This window comes from Artemia franciscana, chromosome 19 (assembly GCF_032884065.1).
Source record: "Artemia franciscana chromosome 19, ASM3288406v1, whole genome shotgun sequence".
Lineage (NCBI taxonomy): Eukaryota > Metazoa > Arthropoda > Branchiopoda > Anostraca > Artemiidae > Artemia > Artemia franciscana.
In genome coordinates this window covers 23,309,211-23,326,739 of record NC_088881.1, presented here as the reverse complement: position 1 = coordinate 23,326,739, position 17,529 = coordinate 23,309,211, and the positions used below count along the sequence as shown (strand labels likewise).

At 32.5% G+C, this 17,529-nt stretch overlaps 1 protein-coding gene across 4 annotated transcripts in view; it reads left to right on the top strand.

Moving 5' to 3' along the window:
* LOC136039445 (diacylglycerol lipase-beta-like) overlaps positions 1-17,529 on the top strand; it is a 121,850-nt gene that overhangs the window by 18,375 nt on the left and 85,946 nt on the right. For all 4 annotated transcript variants that reach the window (XM_065723200.1, XM_065723199.1, XM_065723201.1 and 1 more), the window contains exons 3-7: positions 2,885-3,091; positions 4,341-4,450; positions 6,119-6,361; positions 11,592-11,735; positions 15,715-15,940. In XM_065723200.1, coding sequence (XP_065579272.1) covers positions 2,885-3,091; positions 4,341-4,450; positions 6,119-6,361; positions 11,592-11,735; positions 15,715-15,940 — 930 coding nt within the window. The remainder of the gene's footprint in view (positions 1-2,884; positions 3,092-4,340; positions 4,451-6,118; positions 6,362-11,591; positions 11,736-15,714; positions 15,941-17,529) is intronic.

Sequence of the window (17,529 nt, the reverse complement as noted above, 5' to 3'; positions counted from 1 at the left end):
TAGATGCTGAGAAAAGCGGTGAGAGCATAGCTCTCGCTGCACATGATGTCAGAAGGGCCTTTGATTCACTAATTCATGAGCAGATTATTTTAGATATGGGCCTAGTAGGTGTTGATCCAAGTATGTTAAACCCTTTATATGATATGTATAAAAATTTAAAAGCTAGGCTTAAGCTACCAATAACACCAAACCTGACAAATAACCCGGTACTCCCCGTTGAAAAAGGTGTAAGGCAGGGTGCATTGACATCACCTACCGCATTTAATAACAGCATCGTTAAACCACAATCTAAGTCAAATCTGACATACATTCTGAGAGGAATTGATCTATCGTTAATAAGCTATGCAGACGATGTACTTAATTTGAGCCGCCTCCTTCACGGTTTAGAGGAGAATTTTATCCAGCTTCAAGTAGAATATGGAAAAATAGGCCTTCAGTTTAACGAAAAGAAATCTGATGTGTTGTTATTTAATGCTAAGCAAGGGTCTGCTGTTGATGTTAGGCTGGGTGGTGCTACTGTTCGGCTTGCCGAACACATAGTTTATTTGGGGATCCCTATTGGTCGGTCTATGCTTGAAACAGGTCATCTTTTGCAGAGTCATCTGCAGAAGCGGATCTCTTTAGCGTATAGCCGTGTTGTAGTTTATAAGCGTCAGTTTGATCGGCGGATTTTGGCCCATCTATATAATGCAATGGCACTACCTCATTATCTGTATCTAAGTTCCTTTTGGAGGATTTTCCAAAAGGAAGATAAGAAAAAATTGCGGTCTACATATTATAAATATGCAAAGTACCTCTTACGGCTTCCACCATGGACAAGTAACCGTATTGTGACAAGTCGGTATGGGATCATCAACCCTAATGAAGCAATATTAGCCCAGATCGCCAGATATAACTCTAATATTGTTACTCATCCTTGGGCAATTACTTTGAGGCAATAGGTTTTTTTATTTTTTGTAGTTAGATACTCATGTGTTCTTTATTTTTCTTGTGTGTTGTGTATTCTTTTGTAGTGAGTTTTTTTTTTTTTTTTTTTTTTTTTTTTTTTTTTTTTTTTTTTTTTTTTTTTTTTTTTTTTTGATGGGAATTAAATATGCATGTATGTATGTATGTATTCCTGTACAGTGATATTTAAAGTTGTATGTATGCAAAAGTGGTTCAGTGCTTCATCGAATGTTCTTTATAAATTATTCCATTGTTGTGATGTTTCTTTTTTTTTTTTTTTTTTTTTCTCATATTCCTTTTTTTTTTCGTTTTGTCTGTATACTCCGTCTCTGTTTACTTTGTATTGTATGACGGGTTAGAAATAAAATAAATAAATAAATAGACTTAATGAAGTGAATATCTCCAGCCTTTCCAATATGAGATTAGCTTTTCTCACCAGGTCTTTCACAGATGAGGCAAACACAGTTAAATGGTATTATCAGCAAATGAGATAAGACACACGTCTTTCAAATAAAGATGCATGATATCAACATAGATGGGGTAAAGCAGCGGACTTAACACTGAACTTTGTGGTACTCCACACATCATTGGAATTGCTGCTGAGCGCACATCATTCAACTTTAATTTGAGGGATACCTCTATGAGATAACTTTCCAACCACTTTAAGCACTTTCCATGGACACCTAACGACTCTACCCGACTTGGTAGAGTTTGAAAATCACCTGTATCGAATGTTTCGCGAATATCTATAAATACAGACAAATGTGTTTCACCTCCGTCCATACCAGTGTTAATTGATTCCATAAGTTATTGCAAAGCATTCGTCGTCGAGTGCCCTTTGCGAAATCCATATTGGGTCTCACTCAGCCAACTATTAGCCTGTATGAAACTATATTGAAGTTTATGAACAACTTTTTCTAATATTTTTGAGAGCAATGTAAGGATCGAAATCGGTCTCCAATTCTCAATTTCCTTTTTCGGGCCACCTATATGAAGTGATATCACTTTTACAACTTTGAGTTGATCAGGGAAAATGCCCTTTTCGAGTGACAGGCTTATAATACAAAGCATACACGATAGAATAAATTGCATTATTGCCTTAAACGCTCGAAGAGATAAGCTGTCCACTCCCGCAGAATTTGATTTAAGAGATTATATTATTTTAAGCAGTTCATCACATGTACAGGATCAAAGGCTAATTCAAAACTCTCACCTCTATTATCACGTATAATGTATTCTTGAACATGTTAACATCTATTTTTTACACTTTTTTTTTAACTTTAATAACAATATTAGAGAAAAATTACCCAAATTATTTGCAATTCCAGATTTATCAGCAGGGGCGTACCCTTCAAGTTGTACTTGATTCCTTCCAATTTCAGCATTTCCACTGGTCATATCATTTATCAGTTTCCATGTTTCTTGCATATTTCCTTTACTGTTTGAAAACTTTCAATCATAATATTTGGCCATAGCTTTGTGTCGTAATTCGTTCACTAAATTACGCTGTTTTTAAAACAATTCATACGGACCATCATTTGTATCGAATCGTTGGTAAAGCTCAATCCTTAGCTTTATTTCTTCCAGTATTACACTCGTTATCCATGGCTTACGGGGTTCCTGTTTCGTCACTTTCATTACCTTAATAGGACACCCACTATCATAAATGGTAGAATAACAGATATTAGATTTTCAAGTGCTCTCGTAGTGGATTCTTCTTCAGAAAACACAGGGATCCAATCGGCAACACTAACCTCCTCCACAAACTTTTGCATGTTCTCTTTTTTCATTAACCTTGCCTTTATTTTCATTTCTGCAACTGACACTTCATTCTGGAAGTGTCAGATTATTTTTGGAAGATTCTCCGATTTATTCGTTTGCCTGGACCTGGCTTTATATAGCCTCGTCTATCTACTATTTTAATTCTTGTTTTTTTAAGGTTCATTATCCTCGTCGTGGTAGCAGCGATATATCATACTAGTTTAATCTGTCCCGATTTTTCCAATGTTCAAGTTTACCTGTACACAGAAATAGCATTGCAAATAGTGACGATTGGGATAGTTATTTGCACTGGATTCTACAGCACGAAAGGGACAATTTTTGAAGCTAGAGCTAGAGAAAACGTCTCAACATTTTTATATGCAAGGTAAATGAAAATGACATTACTTTGTAGTCTTAGGATGTTGGGTGTTGCTTTTATTGTGTTACAAGCGTTTTCTTTTTTTGTTTTCTTTCTTTCTTTTTTTTCATGGATGGTCATTGTGTAAGTACTCCTGACCAGGCTGACTTATCCAAAAGGAAATCAAAATGAAGAAAAATAGTCAAATTAGTGGATATGAGGGATCTACAGTAAATAAAATCCTGTGAGTGATGTCATATTTGTGAATATCTTTCTAGAGCATATATACGTCATATTTGCCTGAGTTTTGGTTGTATCGTTTTTAGTTTCTATGATGCAGGCAAAATTACACTAGAAATGTAGCTAAGTATAAGACATTTAAGCTGAGTATAGAGGATATAAGGTTTTTATGGAAGAGGTGACCGTATGAACTTTAGAGGAGGCTCATTTGATTGGAAATAGGAATTATTTTTCTTTTGAAGAGTCAAAAATGATTGGAAGGCAAATAGTTTAAAGGCCAAATAACTATGCCTCCAAGGTAAACCTCCCCAGCCACTGGAAAAGGGCTGTGAGTTATTCAAGTTGCTTATTGTTACTTCACAACTTTGTTTAGTTTGATACTTGGATTTAAAGGGCAACTTTGATTTATGGGGCAAGGGCTGTAAGCTATGCAAGTTTCTTATAGTTACTTTGGTATTTCTGTTACCTTGATACTTTCTTACTGTCATATTGTTACTTTGATAAGCTACTAGTTTTCATTTTTTGATGAAACTTTGGTGTTGAAAAAAATTGACTTTGAAATAGGGATTTTTGAAAATTCCCAATATATATATATATATATATATATATATATATATATATATATATATATATATATATATATATATATATATATATATATATATATATATATATATATATAATATTAACTTTGGAGCCTAGGCCCGAAGTCTCTATCTGGGTCCATCCTGAAATCTCAAATTTTCTCAAATTTCTCAGCACTTCTTATTCAAATTATCAAACAAACTTTACTTCGTAATATATATATATATATATATATATATATATATATATATATATATATATATATATATATATATATATATATATATATATATATATGTGTGTGTGTATATTTATCTTATAATCACGGAGGGGCTCTTAAACTTTCCTTGTGAGTCCCTTTATATCCGAATAAACAAATGACAAGCAGTATTGGTATTTTTTATTTTTACCTCTGAAAGGTACCTGGTGTAATATCCATTCCATATTTCAGGTTTGGGTTGTGCCTAATGGAGATAGTAGTAAATGCCGTTGGATCAGCTTTTGTTTTCAGACAAAAGCACTTTGAATGTGCCGATCCTTCTTTTTTAACGTCGATGTGGGGTAAGTATTATTCAAGTCAGTTTGAGGCTTATGTAAGATAGTTTTGAGTAGATTATAATGCCACCAAAAACTTTTAAAAAAAGGACGAGCTTTATTGTGAAAAATTCCTGTATATAAATCAGTCCGCATAGCATCATCCTTGATGCATACATATTTGTATAGTTTCTACTATACAAAAAAGAAAACATTTTCTTATACTTCCATTAAACATATATATATAACGAAAAGAGAAATCAATGCAACAGCACAAACACATTAAAAAAGAGAAAAAAAGAAAGGAGATAGAAGGAGAAAGGGAAAACTGTTTTCCTAAATTAATGATTAATATAGACCAGCACTTGAATGAGGCCTTAACCCTACTCATCCATACAACCACATAGGTCAAACAGCATAGCCATACACAATCAACCATAAAGAATAATCCATGGACAGGCAGTCATGTCGTCAATAAGTATAAGTCGTCATTTACCAAACAGTAGAAACAATAAAGACAAATAATTCAGAGGCAACAACCCAACACAAGGGCTCATCAGGAGAATACCATTGCCTTTAGGGTTTTGGCACTTTAAATTCTCTACCCAGTCAAGTGTTGTGCCTACCACAGAATATGACGCTTACTGATTATACATACGTAAGAAGGAGTCCTACAAGCATTACTAAAATAAAAAAAATTAAAAATACAATACAGATGCATCTCTCTCTTTTTAACTTCATATCTGATTATCATTGTTACATAATTGATTTAAAAAAATTCTTTCCACAAAAGCAGGTTTTCAAAGAAAAGTAAAGAGCTACATAAAATGAAAGACGAGCAGAAATAAAGTAAAATAATTTTTCAAGCATAAAACTATCATAAATCAGTAAATAAATTAAGACCAAAACGAACAAAATTACACAAGTAACTCAAACTCAAACAATTAATCAAACTCAAAACGGGTATAAACTAAAAGGAGTAGGACTGACATCCTTTTGCCTTCTAAAGACCAGAATATAACTTTGCACCTCTACCCTGTACACTTTTGTGAATTGACAACACAGTTAGCCTTGAACTTAGTACCGACATAAATTTTGAGTCAGTTGCTCCTGAACAAGCTTTTGCTAATTTGGTTAATGACGCATCTGACCTATTACGAGCACCACCCATCTTCCCTATTATCCTCACACCCAAAAGCTTGAGGCACCAATATTTTCCTGCATTTTCATGAGCTTTTTATGTTAATATATTAGACACAAAGGATTGGATCAGTCAGTTGATCATGCTGGGTTTTTGGGAGCCTGTTATCTGACAACGTCACACAAGAAATTACTATAGTTTTTCACGTTTGCCATCCTTGTATACTACAATTAATTATTTACGTAAGAATCTGGTCTTTTTATAATGGTTATTTAATATAATGGTTATTTAGAAAATTTGGGGGAATTATAGTCTCATTAGACAGTTCAGGGATAATAGTCCATATAATGCACCATTCTTTTTAGTGCTATTTTACCCCTAAAATATAGCTGTCCAAAATAAATACGTTTCTGTGTGAGCTGTGTATGAGGATCGCAATTAAACTGAATTGTGTTTGTCTAGATTTGTTCCTTGTCTTGTCAAATATCAACTACCCTAAGACTTTACATAAACTAAAAATACGCATTTTATTCACATTCCTTTTTATATTTCAGGTGTTGTCATTGTTTTTTGGATCCTAATTGCCTTTCAGTTAATTGGTGCGTTGCTGTTTTTTGATTGGCTTAGTTTTTATGCACGATTTGAACAAAGAAGTTTCGGTCGTTATGATTCAGCCAATGGGTCGGAGGCATCTACACTAAGTGAAAGAGTTTGGCATTTATTTTGCTGTTTACTCTGTTGCTCTTGTTTCAGGAAGGGAAGGATAGGTCTGGACGCTATTTTCAGAGATGTTTCAGGTAATAGATACAAACAAATATATCTACAATGTACATAAATAGAGAATCTCATTTTATATATACCTTGATCTAAATTGTATTTTAGGATTGGTACGGCTGGTCTGTCGCCAATTCCTTTTGTTGAGCCACCATTCTTTAAATGTTTCTTTTTTTTAATATGGGGTAAATTCAAGCGTAAAGTCATGCAAAGTTTATGTCTATGCTCATTTTTCATGCGTCGTTTTCAGTATTTTCTACTTTGCTATTGCTATTCACGGGAAATAGGACTTGTATTGACTTTTCTAATGTCGCTTTATCGACTCTTGGAGTCTGATGAAAGAAATGAAAACCATTCCATATACCAACATATGATTAATATTTACACTAGCATTCAAAAGCAGAAGATCGTGAAGTTTAACTAAAAATATGGAAATTCATATTAAAGGGAAGCTTTTTAATTAATAGAACTTCTACAATTAAAAAAAAGACCTAAGTTGTTGCCTTACCAAAAGCTCTATAATTAATATATTAAAATGAGTTAGATAATACAATTTGATTAAAGGAAGGAGCATTAAAGAAAGCGGATGTTTGTATTTAATAAAATAAGGTTTTTTTTTGGAGGAAAAAATTATTACATAACCAAAGAGGTAATAGGTGGAACCTATTTTTTGCGGGAAAACGAATGATGTTAGTACTAACATGCAATGAAGGTTTTTTTTACGCTAAATAATGATAATGGTGAAGACAATGTTAACAATTGAAAAAGCTTCAGTTGTTGTTTTGCAGGAAAGAAACTTTCTATTAAATGGAGAGTGCATCTTTTTGTAATTTGTCAATTATTCGGGAAGGAGAAATAAGTTTTTCAATCCTGGATAGTTGTATACCCCCTTAAGATGTGTATATCCTTAATGCTAACAGACAGTCTCTTTTGTCTACCCCAGAAATACTTTGGAACCAATCGACCCTGCCTTGAATTGAATCCTACGTCTCATTTGGAACGTATAAAAAAATTGAACAAGCTGAGACTTATCTAGACAATCCAAAACCCAAATTGATTATTTGGTGATTGATTATTGATATTTGATAATTATTGATTATTAATTATTTTTTCAAACAGTATATGGTGATCAACAATAATTAAAAAGTGATTCTTACCAGTAACATGTGAAACTCTAGAACATAAAAGTCGTGGAAAAAAAAAACATATGCTAAGGGCTTCTAGTTTTGTGCTAATTCCAAATGTGGACAGTTTATTAAGCTCCTACATGTGTATACGGGATTATTTGCATAAGAAAGTTTATGAAAGCTCGTATTCTGCCCTTTGAAAAGTGTCGTTCGGTGTAGTTGAAAAAGGAAGGAAAAAGATAATCCAAATATTTCTGCGGATGGGATCTTGATGAAAATTCTGATGGGTTGTTTTAACCGAATTTTGCTTACAGTTAAAGACATTAGAACTACATAAACGTTCTGATCAGTAATGTGGAAGGCCTCGAATAAGACGTCAGAACTTCCGTAAAAAAATTTTGATAGAAAAAAAAAAATATCAGAAAATACCAATTTATCTAGTTGTTTTTGTCCATGGGTGATCATATCTAGTCAGTAACTATAATTTTAAAATATTTTAAAATATGATTGTAAAATATTGTAAAATTTAATTTACAAATGATTGTAAAATATTTTGAGACGGTTTGTTCGAACAGAAATTACACAAAAACATTTTGGCATGAACTTAAAGAGCGTCGTTAAGACTTCGAATAAAGCTTATAAGTTAGACAATGCTGAAAACTTATTACGAGTCAACTAATAGTCGGTTGGCATTTTCAAGTTGTTATTTACCTTAACTTTTCAAAACGTTTGGACTGGATTTTTTACGTTTTATTTTTTATATTTTTTTATTATTGTTTTTATTATATTTTTATAATATTTATTATATTTTTATTATTATATATATTTTATATATATATATATATATATATATATATATATATATATATATATATATATATATATATATATATATATATATATATATATATATATATATATAATTTATTATAATATTTAATTTTATTATATTTTATATTTTTTTTTTTTTTACGTTTTATTTTTTATATCAATGAAAGTAGTTGCTATATTTAAGTAAATGCAACTAGATAAGCGCTTTTATTTTCCGAAGCATTTTAAAAATTTCAACGTTTTAAATTTGTCATGTTTTGAACTTCAGTTGAACTTCAGCAGAAAGAGTGGAAGGTGATTGAAATTTATAGTAATTTATATTTGTCTTAAGTTATTGCATTACTCTTTACTTACCTTTAAAAGAAGCAAAATAGAGCCACGCAGATATATCCCGATATTGGAAATCATGATAAAATTAAGCAGTAATGTTGTGATTTTTATACATCAGACAACATACGAGAAAACGAGAATATTCAGTAATTTAAAAGTTTTTAAAATATTTTTCTTTGTTTGTTTGGTCGTAATGAATTCTAAACGTTGGTAAATAAATCAAATTTGCCACCCAATGTTAGTAGTTCATAAATTTGTAAAATTTTATATAAGATATGTAAAAAGTTTTAATACGTAGTTTTTCTATTTATCAGATGCTTAACCTAATATATGGTCATATTTTACATTTTTTTTAATTGTGAGTGAATTTTGCTTGTTTTATTATTTTGCTGAGTAATTTATCCGTTGTTGTAAAAATTTGTTGGAACAAAATGCATTCTTATTTTTCCACATAGAGCTGGAGTTTATCATTTTTAATAATTTATCTTCAAATATAAAGCCAATTTTTTATGGAATGTTAGGGCTTTAATGAGACTTTCGGTAATAGGGGACTTGGTCTCTCCCGAAAATATTTAGGGGTTAGTTGTAGCCCCACCGCAGCATCCACACTCATTTGCTTTTTCTCGTCCAAGACTTGGCTCCAATACATTCGGCTGGAAACAGTCCTCTCGTATTCATACTATGCATATTTTTATTCAGTGTAACTTTTTTTCAATCCAACTGAACAGTGGAATTCAATTCAGTGGATATTTCGGCCCTATAACCAAGCGCCGTCTTCAGCACAGTGCCAGAATATATATATATATATATATATATATATATATATATATATATATATATATATATATATATATATATATATATATATATATATATATATATATATGTATATATATAGATATAAACGTATATTAAAATGTGAAAATTAAAACTAAAACTTTTCAAAAAAGGACTGATAGATAAAATGATGTGAGATGATAAATCCATTCAAGTAAAACAGAACAGAATAGTTAAAGTAAAAGTTTTCAAAACTAATCTTGCTTTTTTGGCAGCTTGCCTCAAAGGCCTTTTTGTAACTGATTCAATACTATTATAAACTGGTTTAGTGAAACATTTTGTTAGATCATTTTTAATTAAATTTGAGTATAAAGAATTTAATGAATACTCGCCCAAGTCCCTATTTAAAGAAATACTGTTATTTATTTCAAGACTAGTTTCGATTGATTTCCGAACCACCTATTTTATCCCCAAATCATTACTAATGAGAGAAGATTTTTCAAAAAGTATTGTATGGGAGGGATTATTAAATATATGACAAGCGAAAGCAGAATCAAAGGAGTTATTAGAGCTATAAGAAATTAATGCTTTGTCTATGTCTTCTTTATGCTGGTGTAGCCTTTTTTTCTAGATTCTGATGGGTTCTGTCAGCATAGTAATTGCCTCAGTTGCATGGTATTTGATAAACCCCTTTTATGTGAGTAACTGGGGTTTTATATTTACCGGAGTTTAAGAAATTAGTGATTTAAAAATTTTAAGTGAAAATTAAATACAGGTTATTGTTTGTGCAAATATTTTTTAATTTTGTTATGATTTGTATATGATCACAATATGAGGCTCCTGATAAGCCCTCTAATATTATCTATCTTCCATACATTCCGTACATTGCAGATGACAAGATTCCAGGAAATGCCTTCTCTTTTCACACATATTAGTTGGATTGTTATCCTTTTTGTGCTCTCATACCTTTAATGGACTTCCCAGTATACCCTTACTCCTCTAGTCCACCCTTGCTCTTCTTGTTTGTAAATAAAACTAAAATATATCATTATTTGTAGCTATCCATAAACCAATTAAAAAATAAATCAGTTAAATACAAGAGATTGCTTCAATCATGACAAACTCCCAGCATTATGGTTGCGGCATTTCAAGAGATGTTATTGGGAATTTTGTGAAACTTAGATTTACCTCTCCCCCCCCCCCAGTCCAACTCCAACCGAGCAATCTTAAAAGAATAATTCAATCTGATAACGCCTATGGTGTTCAAGACATGTAGTTGCGCAAAAATTACCTAAAAACTTCTTGTTCCTGGTCAGTTTGAAACTGACAGCCAGAAGTCCCTGTGCCCAGAGGAACCTACTGTACAATAAGTATTTTCTGTGGCACTGTCCCAGTCCTCCCCTCCCCCCAAAAAATGTGTCTATAAAAGACAAATAACTCTTTTCTCTATAAAGGAAAGAATAGAAAAAGAATTAGATCCCTCCAAAACTTGACCCGATGAAGGGCCAAAAAAGTTTTTCCTGGCCACTTTATATAGAAGGGGTGGTTATAGAAACTTTGAAAGTGTTGCATCCAATTAGATGTTGAAAGTTCTAGTGCTGTTTTTAAGAGCCGAAAATGATTGATGGACAGCCAGCCTCCTTCCCACGCCCTTTTTAGCCACCTGACATGCGAGTAACTCCCCATGATACGAGAATGAAATGGGGACATGTTGCCACTTCCAATAAATATTACGTTAACTCTTAAAGCTTCTAACCAACACACAATTAAGATTATTCGCTCGCATCTCAAAAGAAGAACAGCATTCAACACTGCATTGTTTCATTAGCTAATTTTCATATCAGATATTAAGATCAAATAAAATTATTTAATTTATCCTGTATTTCGTCAGAAGTCATTTCAACTTCATTCTTGACAATTAGAAAAAAAGGATGAACAGGAAATATTTCAGGTCCTTTGAATACATTCAGCGGCTCATATGTTTTTCACTGAAGAGAATCGCTATTTTGCACTTGTAAATGTTTGAAGTTCTACTTCACGAAAAATAAGATAATATATTTTGATTTATTGTATGTTTTATTTGTTTTATAATGTACTTATTTTGATCATTTGTTTTTAGTCACCTGAACATTTATGATGATATTCTAACGGATCTTTTCTTTATTAAAATTGTTATATTTTCTTCTAGTTGTTTTTTCGGAGTTTTTTAAAGACATAGATCTTGTACCATCCGACGTTTTGGCTGGCCTAGTTCTTCTTCACAGAAAACATAAGAGCGAACGTGAATCTCTACGTGAGCCAGGTCAACAAGATTCTGCAAATCGAAATACAAGTAGGTAGTTTAAGCCTAACACAAAAAACTGTTCAACTTAACTTTTTCGCATGGTGACCAATGGTTTGCGTAGCGCAGGTCTGATTCACTGCCATCGACCGCGAGTGTAATGCGTGGTTAAGGGCTCTAGCTTTAACCTAACTCAAGCTTTTTCATGTTATATTGATTTTAATATTGACCCAAGAACAGGATTAAAAGAAAATTGGTTGACTTATTTAAAAATTGTTACATAAATCAAACTTGTTTTGTATTTCCCTTAGTTTCAATTATTCACATCAAAATGTTCTTTTAAGTAAATCTCGTAGCATAATCAATTATTTTACTCCACTGCTAATCGCAGTTTAATAATTCAGTACAATTTGCATGGTTGCATTGAGCGACATTGCCTCACTGGGTAAGAAATAGCAACTACCCTCATCATACTTACTATGGTCTAATTATGCTACTTGTACGACTTATGCTTATATGGCTTTGCATGTATCCTCAGAGAAGATGGTGTTAATCCTCAGAATGTAATGTGAAATGTATTTTCTGGTAACTACCACTGCTTTAGCTGTAAAGGCGAAATAGCTCATTAGAGGAAAAAGGAGAAATAACCCGAAATAGCCAAATAGCCCATTACACCTGTTTCGTTTCATTCTGATGCAAAGAACTGAATTTTTGTATACGTTAGAACGATATAGTTCTGCAGTTTTATTCTATTTTTTTTCTCAATCCATTTTTAGCTTCAATTTCCTTTTTAACGAGCCTAGAAACTTCAAGTCATTAACAAAAATAAAGATTTAGATTAAGAAATATGAAGTTCGTACTGGCTCAGCTTTCATTTCAATAATTCATTATTTATGTTTGAAGTGTCCCCCTCTTGAGAATAAAAGAAATAAAAAGGGATTCGAAGCTAGTATATATCGTAGTTGTATTTTCTTAGTTTTTCATGTCTATCTGAAGTTGCTTTTCCTCCTTTTCCATCCACGCTAGCGGCAAATAAACCTCATATCCAGATATTTTGTCTATGTCCTTAGCAAAAGAAACATAAAAAAAAGGTAGAAATACAATTAAAAGATACAAGATAATAAAAACATCAGATAAGTCAGGATATCAACATTTCATAGATTATCAGATAAAATTGAAAAAGATGAATATGTTTTTTTATTTTATTTTTTCTTAGATATGACCATTGATTGTTACTGCGATATCTCAGTAAGAGGATAATGGCTATCATTTAGTCAAATATTTGATCAAAATGGCCAAGTCTCGGTGGATGACCAAATGAATAACTGTTAAGGCTCTGAATGTAAAGCTGACTTTTGATGTGTAAATTGAAAGTCGACAAATTTTATATCAGTACAAAAGTACCATAGTTTCTTCTTCTTCAAACAAATAAAAAGTAGAAACAATAGGGAAAATCTTTCCAGCACAGTGGAAATTTGTTCTGTGAATATTTCGGCCCTGTGTCCAAGAGCCGTCTTCAGGACAATACGAGAACGAGAGAGAAAATATGTATATATAAATAAACTTAAATTAAATTGTGAGAATTAAAACTAAATAATGTTTTTTTAAAAACAGCCCTAGCATCCTTACTTCGACGAAGTTCAACCACTGTTTTTTTTTTTAAAAAAAGTTTCTAAAAAAATATTATTTAGTTTTAATTCTCACAATTTAATGTAAGTTTATTTATATATACATATTTTCTCTCTCGTTCTCGTATTGTGCTGAAGACGGCCCTTGGACATAGGGCCGAAATATTCACAGAACTAATTTCCACTGTCTTGAAAAGGTTTTCCCTATTGTTTCTACTTTGTATTTGTTTGTTATGGAAAGGCAGTGTGGTCTTCGTCGCTATTTTCTTCTTTTTCTTGTTCAGATTGTCATGGAGACCCTTCCGTATAATCTCATCACCTAAATCCAAATCTGAGCCCCCCCCCCTTCCCAGTGTGTTGAAGCAACTGAGTTCTATCTATGGAAACTTTATTACCATGCTGAGATGAAACCCACTGTGATGCTATAGGACAAATACCATATCTTGATTTCGGCTTGCTTTTCTAAGATAAGGATGATAAACACAATGTAGACTCTAAATCTATTCATGGAACTTTTACATGCATACTTTGCAGGATTTTGCCGGTCACCGGGATTCGAACGAAGAACTCGAATTACCGCCTTGCAATACCAGTAGAATTTTATATAACGATAATTTTTGCTTGAGTAATAGAAAAAAAATACCACTATTTTTTACGATTTCGGAGGTAGCGCAGGTCTTCATAGATGAAAATCCTCATGGTAAAAGTCATCATTCTTCATGTTAAAAGTATTATGGTTGATGGTAGCTTGTTATCAAATGCAGGCTAATCAAGAGATAAATGCCTCAAGTGAAAAAAATTAGCAGTGATCTTGAAAATCATACTAACTAAAATTTGATTTCTAGAAGTGGTAGCTTCTAGTGGTAGTTTCTAGATGGTAGCTTGTTATCAATTGCAGGCTAATCAAGAGATAAGTGCCTCAAGTGAAAAAAATTAGCAGTGATCTTGAAAATCATACTAACTAAAATTTGATTTCTAGAAGTGGTAGCTTCTAGTGGTAGTTTCTAGATGGTAGCTTGTTATCAAATGCAGGCTAATCAAGAGATAAGTGCCTCAAGTGAAAAAAATTAGCAGTGATCTTGAAAATCATACTAACTAAAATTTGATTTCTAGAAGTCTGGGAATCTAATCAGTTTTGGTGACTAGTATTTTGTTTTATCACTTTAACCATTGGTCTTTTTGCGTGGATGTTTTTCTTATACCTTTTTTTCTCTCTTTCAAGTAGTACATGCTACTTTGGTCATATTTTGTTAAAGATGATCTCGTAAACCACATTGGCTTACCATAACAAAATATTAATGAAATTAAAGAAAATAAATTGTCATGAAATAAATTAAATAAATGAAGACTGAGAATGGAGTTTTTAAGGCCAACGAAAATAGTGGACGGAATAAAACGGGAGGACAATTACTTTCCTTCTTTACTGAAGATTCTTTCAAACGCTTTGTAAGTGAAGGAATTTTCTCCATAGAAAAAAAACTCCGTCACATGTTGTCTAATTATAAACTTTTTCGCTATTAAAACATTTTATTCTGTTAATTTGGATTTTATTTGTTTTTGGTTATTCCATTTTGTTTTTTTTATAGTTTTTTTATTCTTCCTATTTTGGTCTTTACATGTTTTTCTTTTTGGTTTACTGTCCGTGTTTTTTTTTTTTTTATCCATTAGACATGTTTTTACCCATAAGTGAATCACTGCATTACTGAAGATTCTTTCAAATACTTTATATGTGAAGGAATTGGCTCCATAAAAAAAAATACTTCGTCACGTGTTGTCTAATTATAAACTTTTCCGCTATTAAAATATTTTATTCTATTGATTTTGATTTTATCTGTTTTTGGTTTTTCCATGTTGTTTTTTTTAGTTTTTTTTTATTCTTCCCATTTCGGTCTTTGTGTGTTTTTTTAGGTATACTGTCCGTGTTTTTTGTTTTTACCCATTTTTTATTCAGTTCTTTTCGTTCACATTTCGTTCTGAAAATGTGAATGTCTTTCCTTGTATTTTTCTCGTATAGCGTTGAAGGCTGTACTCCCGGAATGTTTATTGTGTTTCCTGCAATATTTTTGTTTGCGTTAAGAATCCCATTCTTGATCTTTATTTCTAAAAAAAAAATGTATGTTGTTGATGCTTTTTATGGATCCTATGATGGTTTAAAGGATTTTAAATTTAATTACTAATGCTACCTTAATGCTATTATAGTGAATGAATATACTCTATTCTTCTATTAAATGATCGCTTATATCATGCTACTGCAGCTGATAGGTGGCATATAGAGTTGTTTGTCAGTTTTGGAAAGAGAAAGTCTTCTTTTCGTAGAATTTCGTATGTGCAACTGTAAGATAGAAGTAATGAAGTCGTTGCAAGCATTTTTATATTTACATATTCTTTTTTTACAATTTCAGTTACTGAACAGTCAGACGTCCCATCAATTTCAATGCCTAATCCTCTGTTGCCAAAAAAAAGAGCATTTTGGGACTATGAAGGCGACCAATGGATGACACTGGAGTGGGCTGGCTACTTTGTCAAATACGCTGTTGCATCCTATGGTTGGCCCTGGTATGTCTACGACCATAAATTGGCTGCTCTTCGCACTTTAAAGAACACCATATTATGCTGCAGCTGTGCAAGGTTCGTTTATTTCTCCAATTTTTCCATAGAGTGTACCGAAAAGTGTTTCCTGCCTACAAAATTAGAAGGGTGTAAAGAGGAAATCTTTTCCTTTCTTGAGGTAGCTCCAACGCTCCTTTTTAAGTATTAGGGCCGAATTGACGTTCAAAATATGCACCAGTTCAGGTTTAAGGACTTCTGAACCCGACCCCTTCTCTTACCGTAGTGTGTGCCCTCTTGTCTACGCTCAAGAGCTATTTATCTTCAGAGACAGTGTGGACTGAAATATTCAAATCACAAATAAAACTTTATTTGACCCTGATTAGGACATAAAGTTCTTCAGTACCTCGGCACCTGTCTGTATTTTGACTGTGGTCAAGCATGGCTATTAAGCGTTGGTGCTCCAAAAGATGGAGAAGGATTTATTAGATGTTTTCGAGAGAAATTGTCTACGGACTGTTTTGGGTGCCCGACTTACTGACCGTATCCCAAACTGTAAGCTCTACGGAAAATGTTGTTCAGTCCCGCTATCTACGGCTGTAATGAAAGAGAGGTTGACTAGAGATGACTAGGACATGGTCTGCTGACGAAGGATGACATATTACCATAGATCATCCTTGTTGGCCAACCAACTAGGACCAGACGAAAAGTAGGCTGTCGCTGAATGACGTGGGAGTATGTTGTAAGGAAAGACTTAAAGGAAACGGGAACTTTTTGGGAGGTTGTAAAGAGGAAGGCTTTGAGTAGATTAGAATGGAGAATTAGCTTGCGTAGCTCTGATGGACTCAGGCACATTGGTGCTGGAGTGAATTGTTAGTTGGAGTAAGTGCAAGTAATTGTTCAAATTTAACATCATTTTTTCACTGTGAAACATGGCTCAAAAATTTTATGCCAAACATGTTGTAAAAATCTTCAAGGACACCATTAGGAACAATGTTTAGTTTAGGCTTCAGTCATATTTAGGTGTAATGTTGAATCGTCAGTGAGGTTCTGGGACTTAAGGGGGTTTCTTGGATGTTACAACTATAGAAGAGAGAATAATGAGGACTTTTATCCCAAGACAGTGAACCAACAAAACCTATTTGAATATTTCGGCCCTATATCTAAGGGCCGTCTTCAGCAAAGAAAATAATAAACAATAAAACACTTACAATAAATGTTTTCGGTTAAAAATCCATTCTTTTTTTTTATAAGATAACCTTGGCATCATTACTTCTTAACGAAAAGTTCAGCCAAGACCGTGTGATAAAAGCTAACATTTTACAAGCTAAAAAGGTTCATTCATTAAACTAACTGTATTTATTAAAAATTGGAATAATTTCTTATTGCTATATTTGCCTTCTCTGCAGCTAATCTTGTAGTTCTTTTGGGATTGGGCTTGTTTTTATTCGTTCCTATTTTTGTTTTATTTTGAATTAGATTATTTTCTGTAATTAATTTTGTGTACATAGGGTTGAGTGTGTATTCACTCAAGTTTCTATTTAGGGATGTATTATTATTTAAGTTTCGCTTGATTTCGATTGCCTTGCGGACAGTTTGTTTGATTCCTAGGTCATTGCTAATTAGAATTTTTTCGTCAAATAGAACATAATGGTTTGGATTTTCAAAAA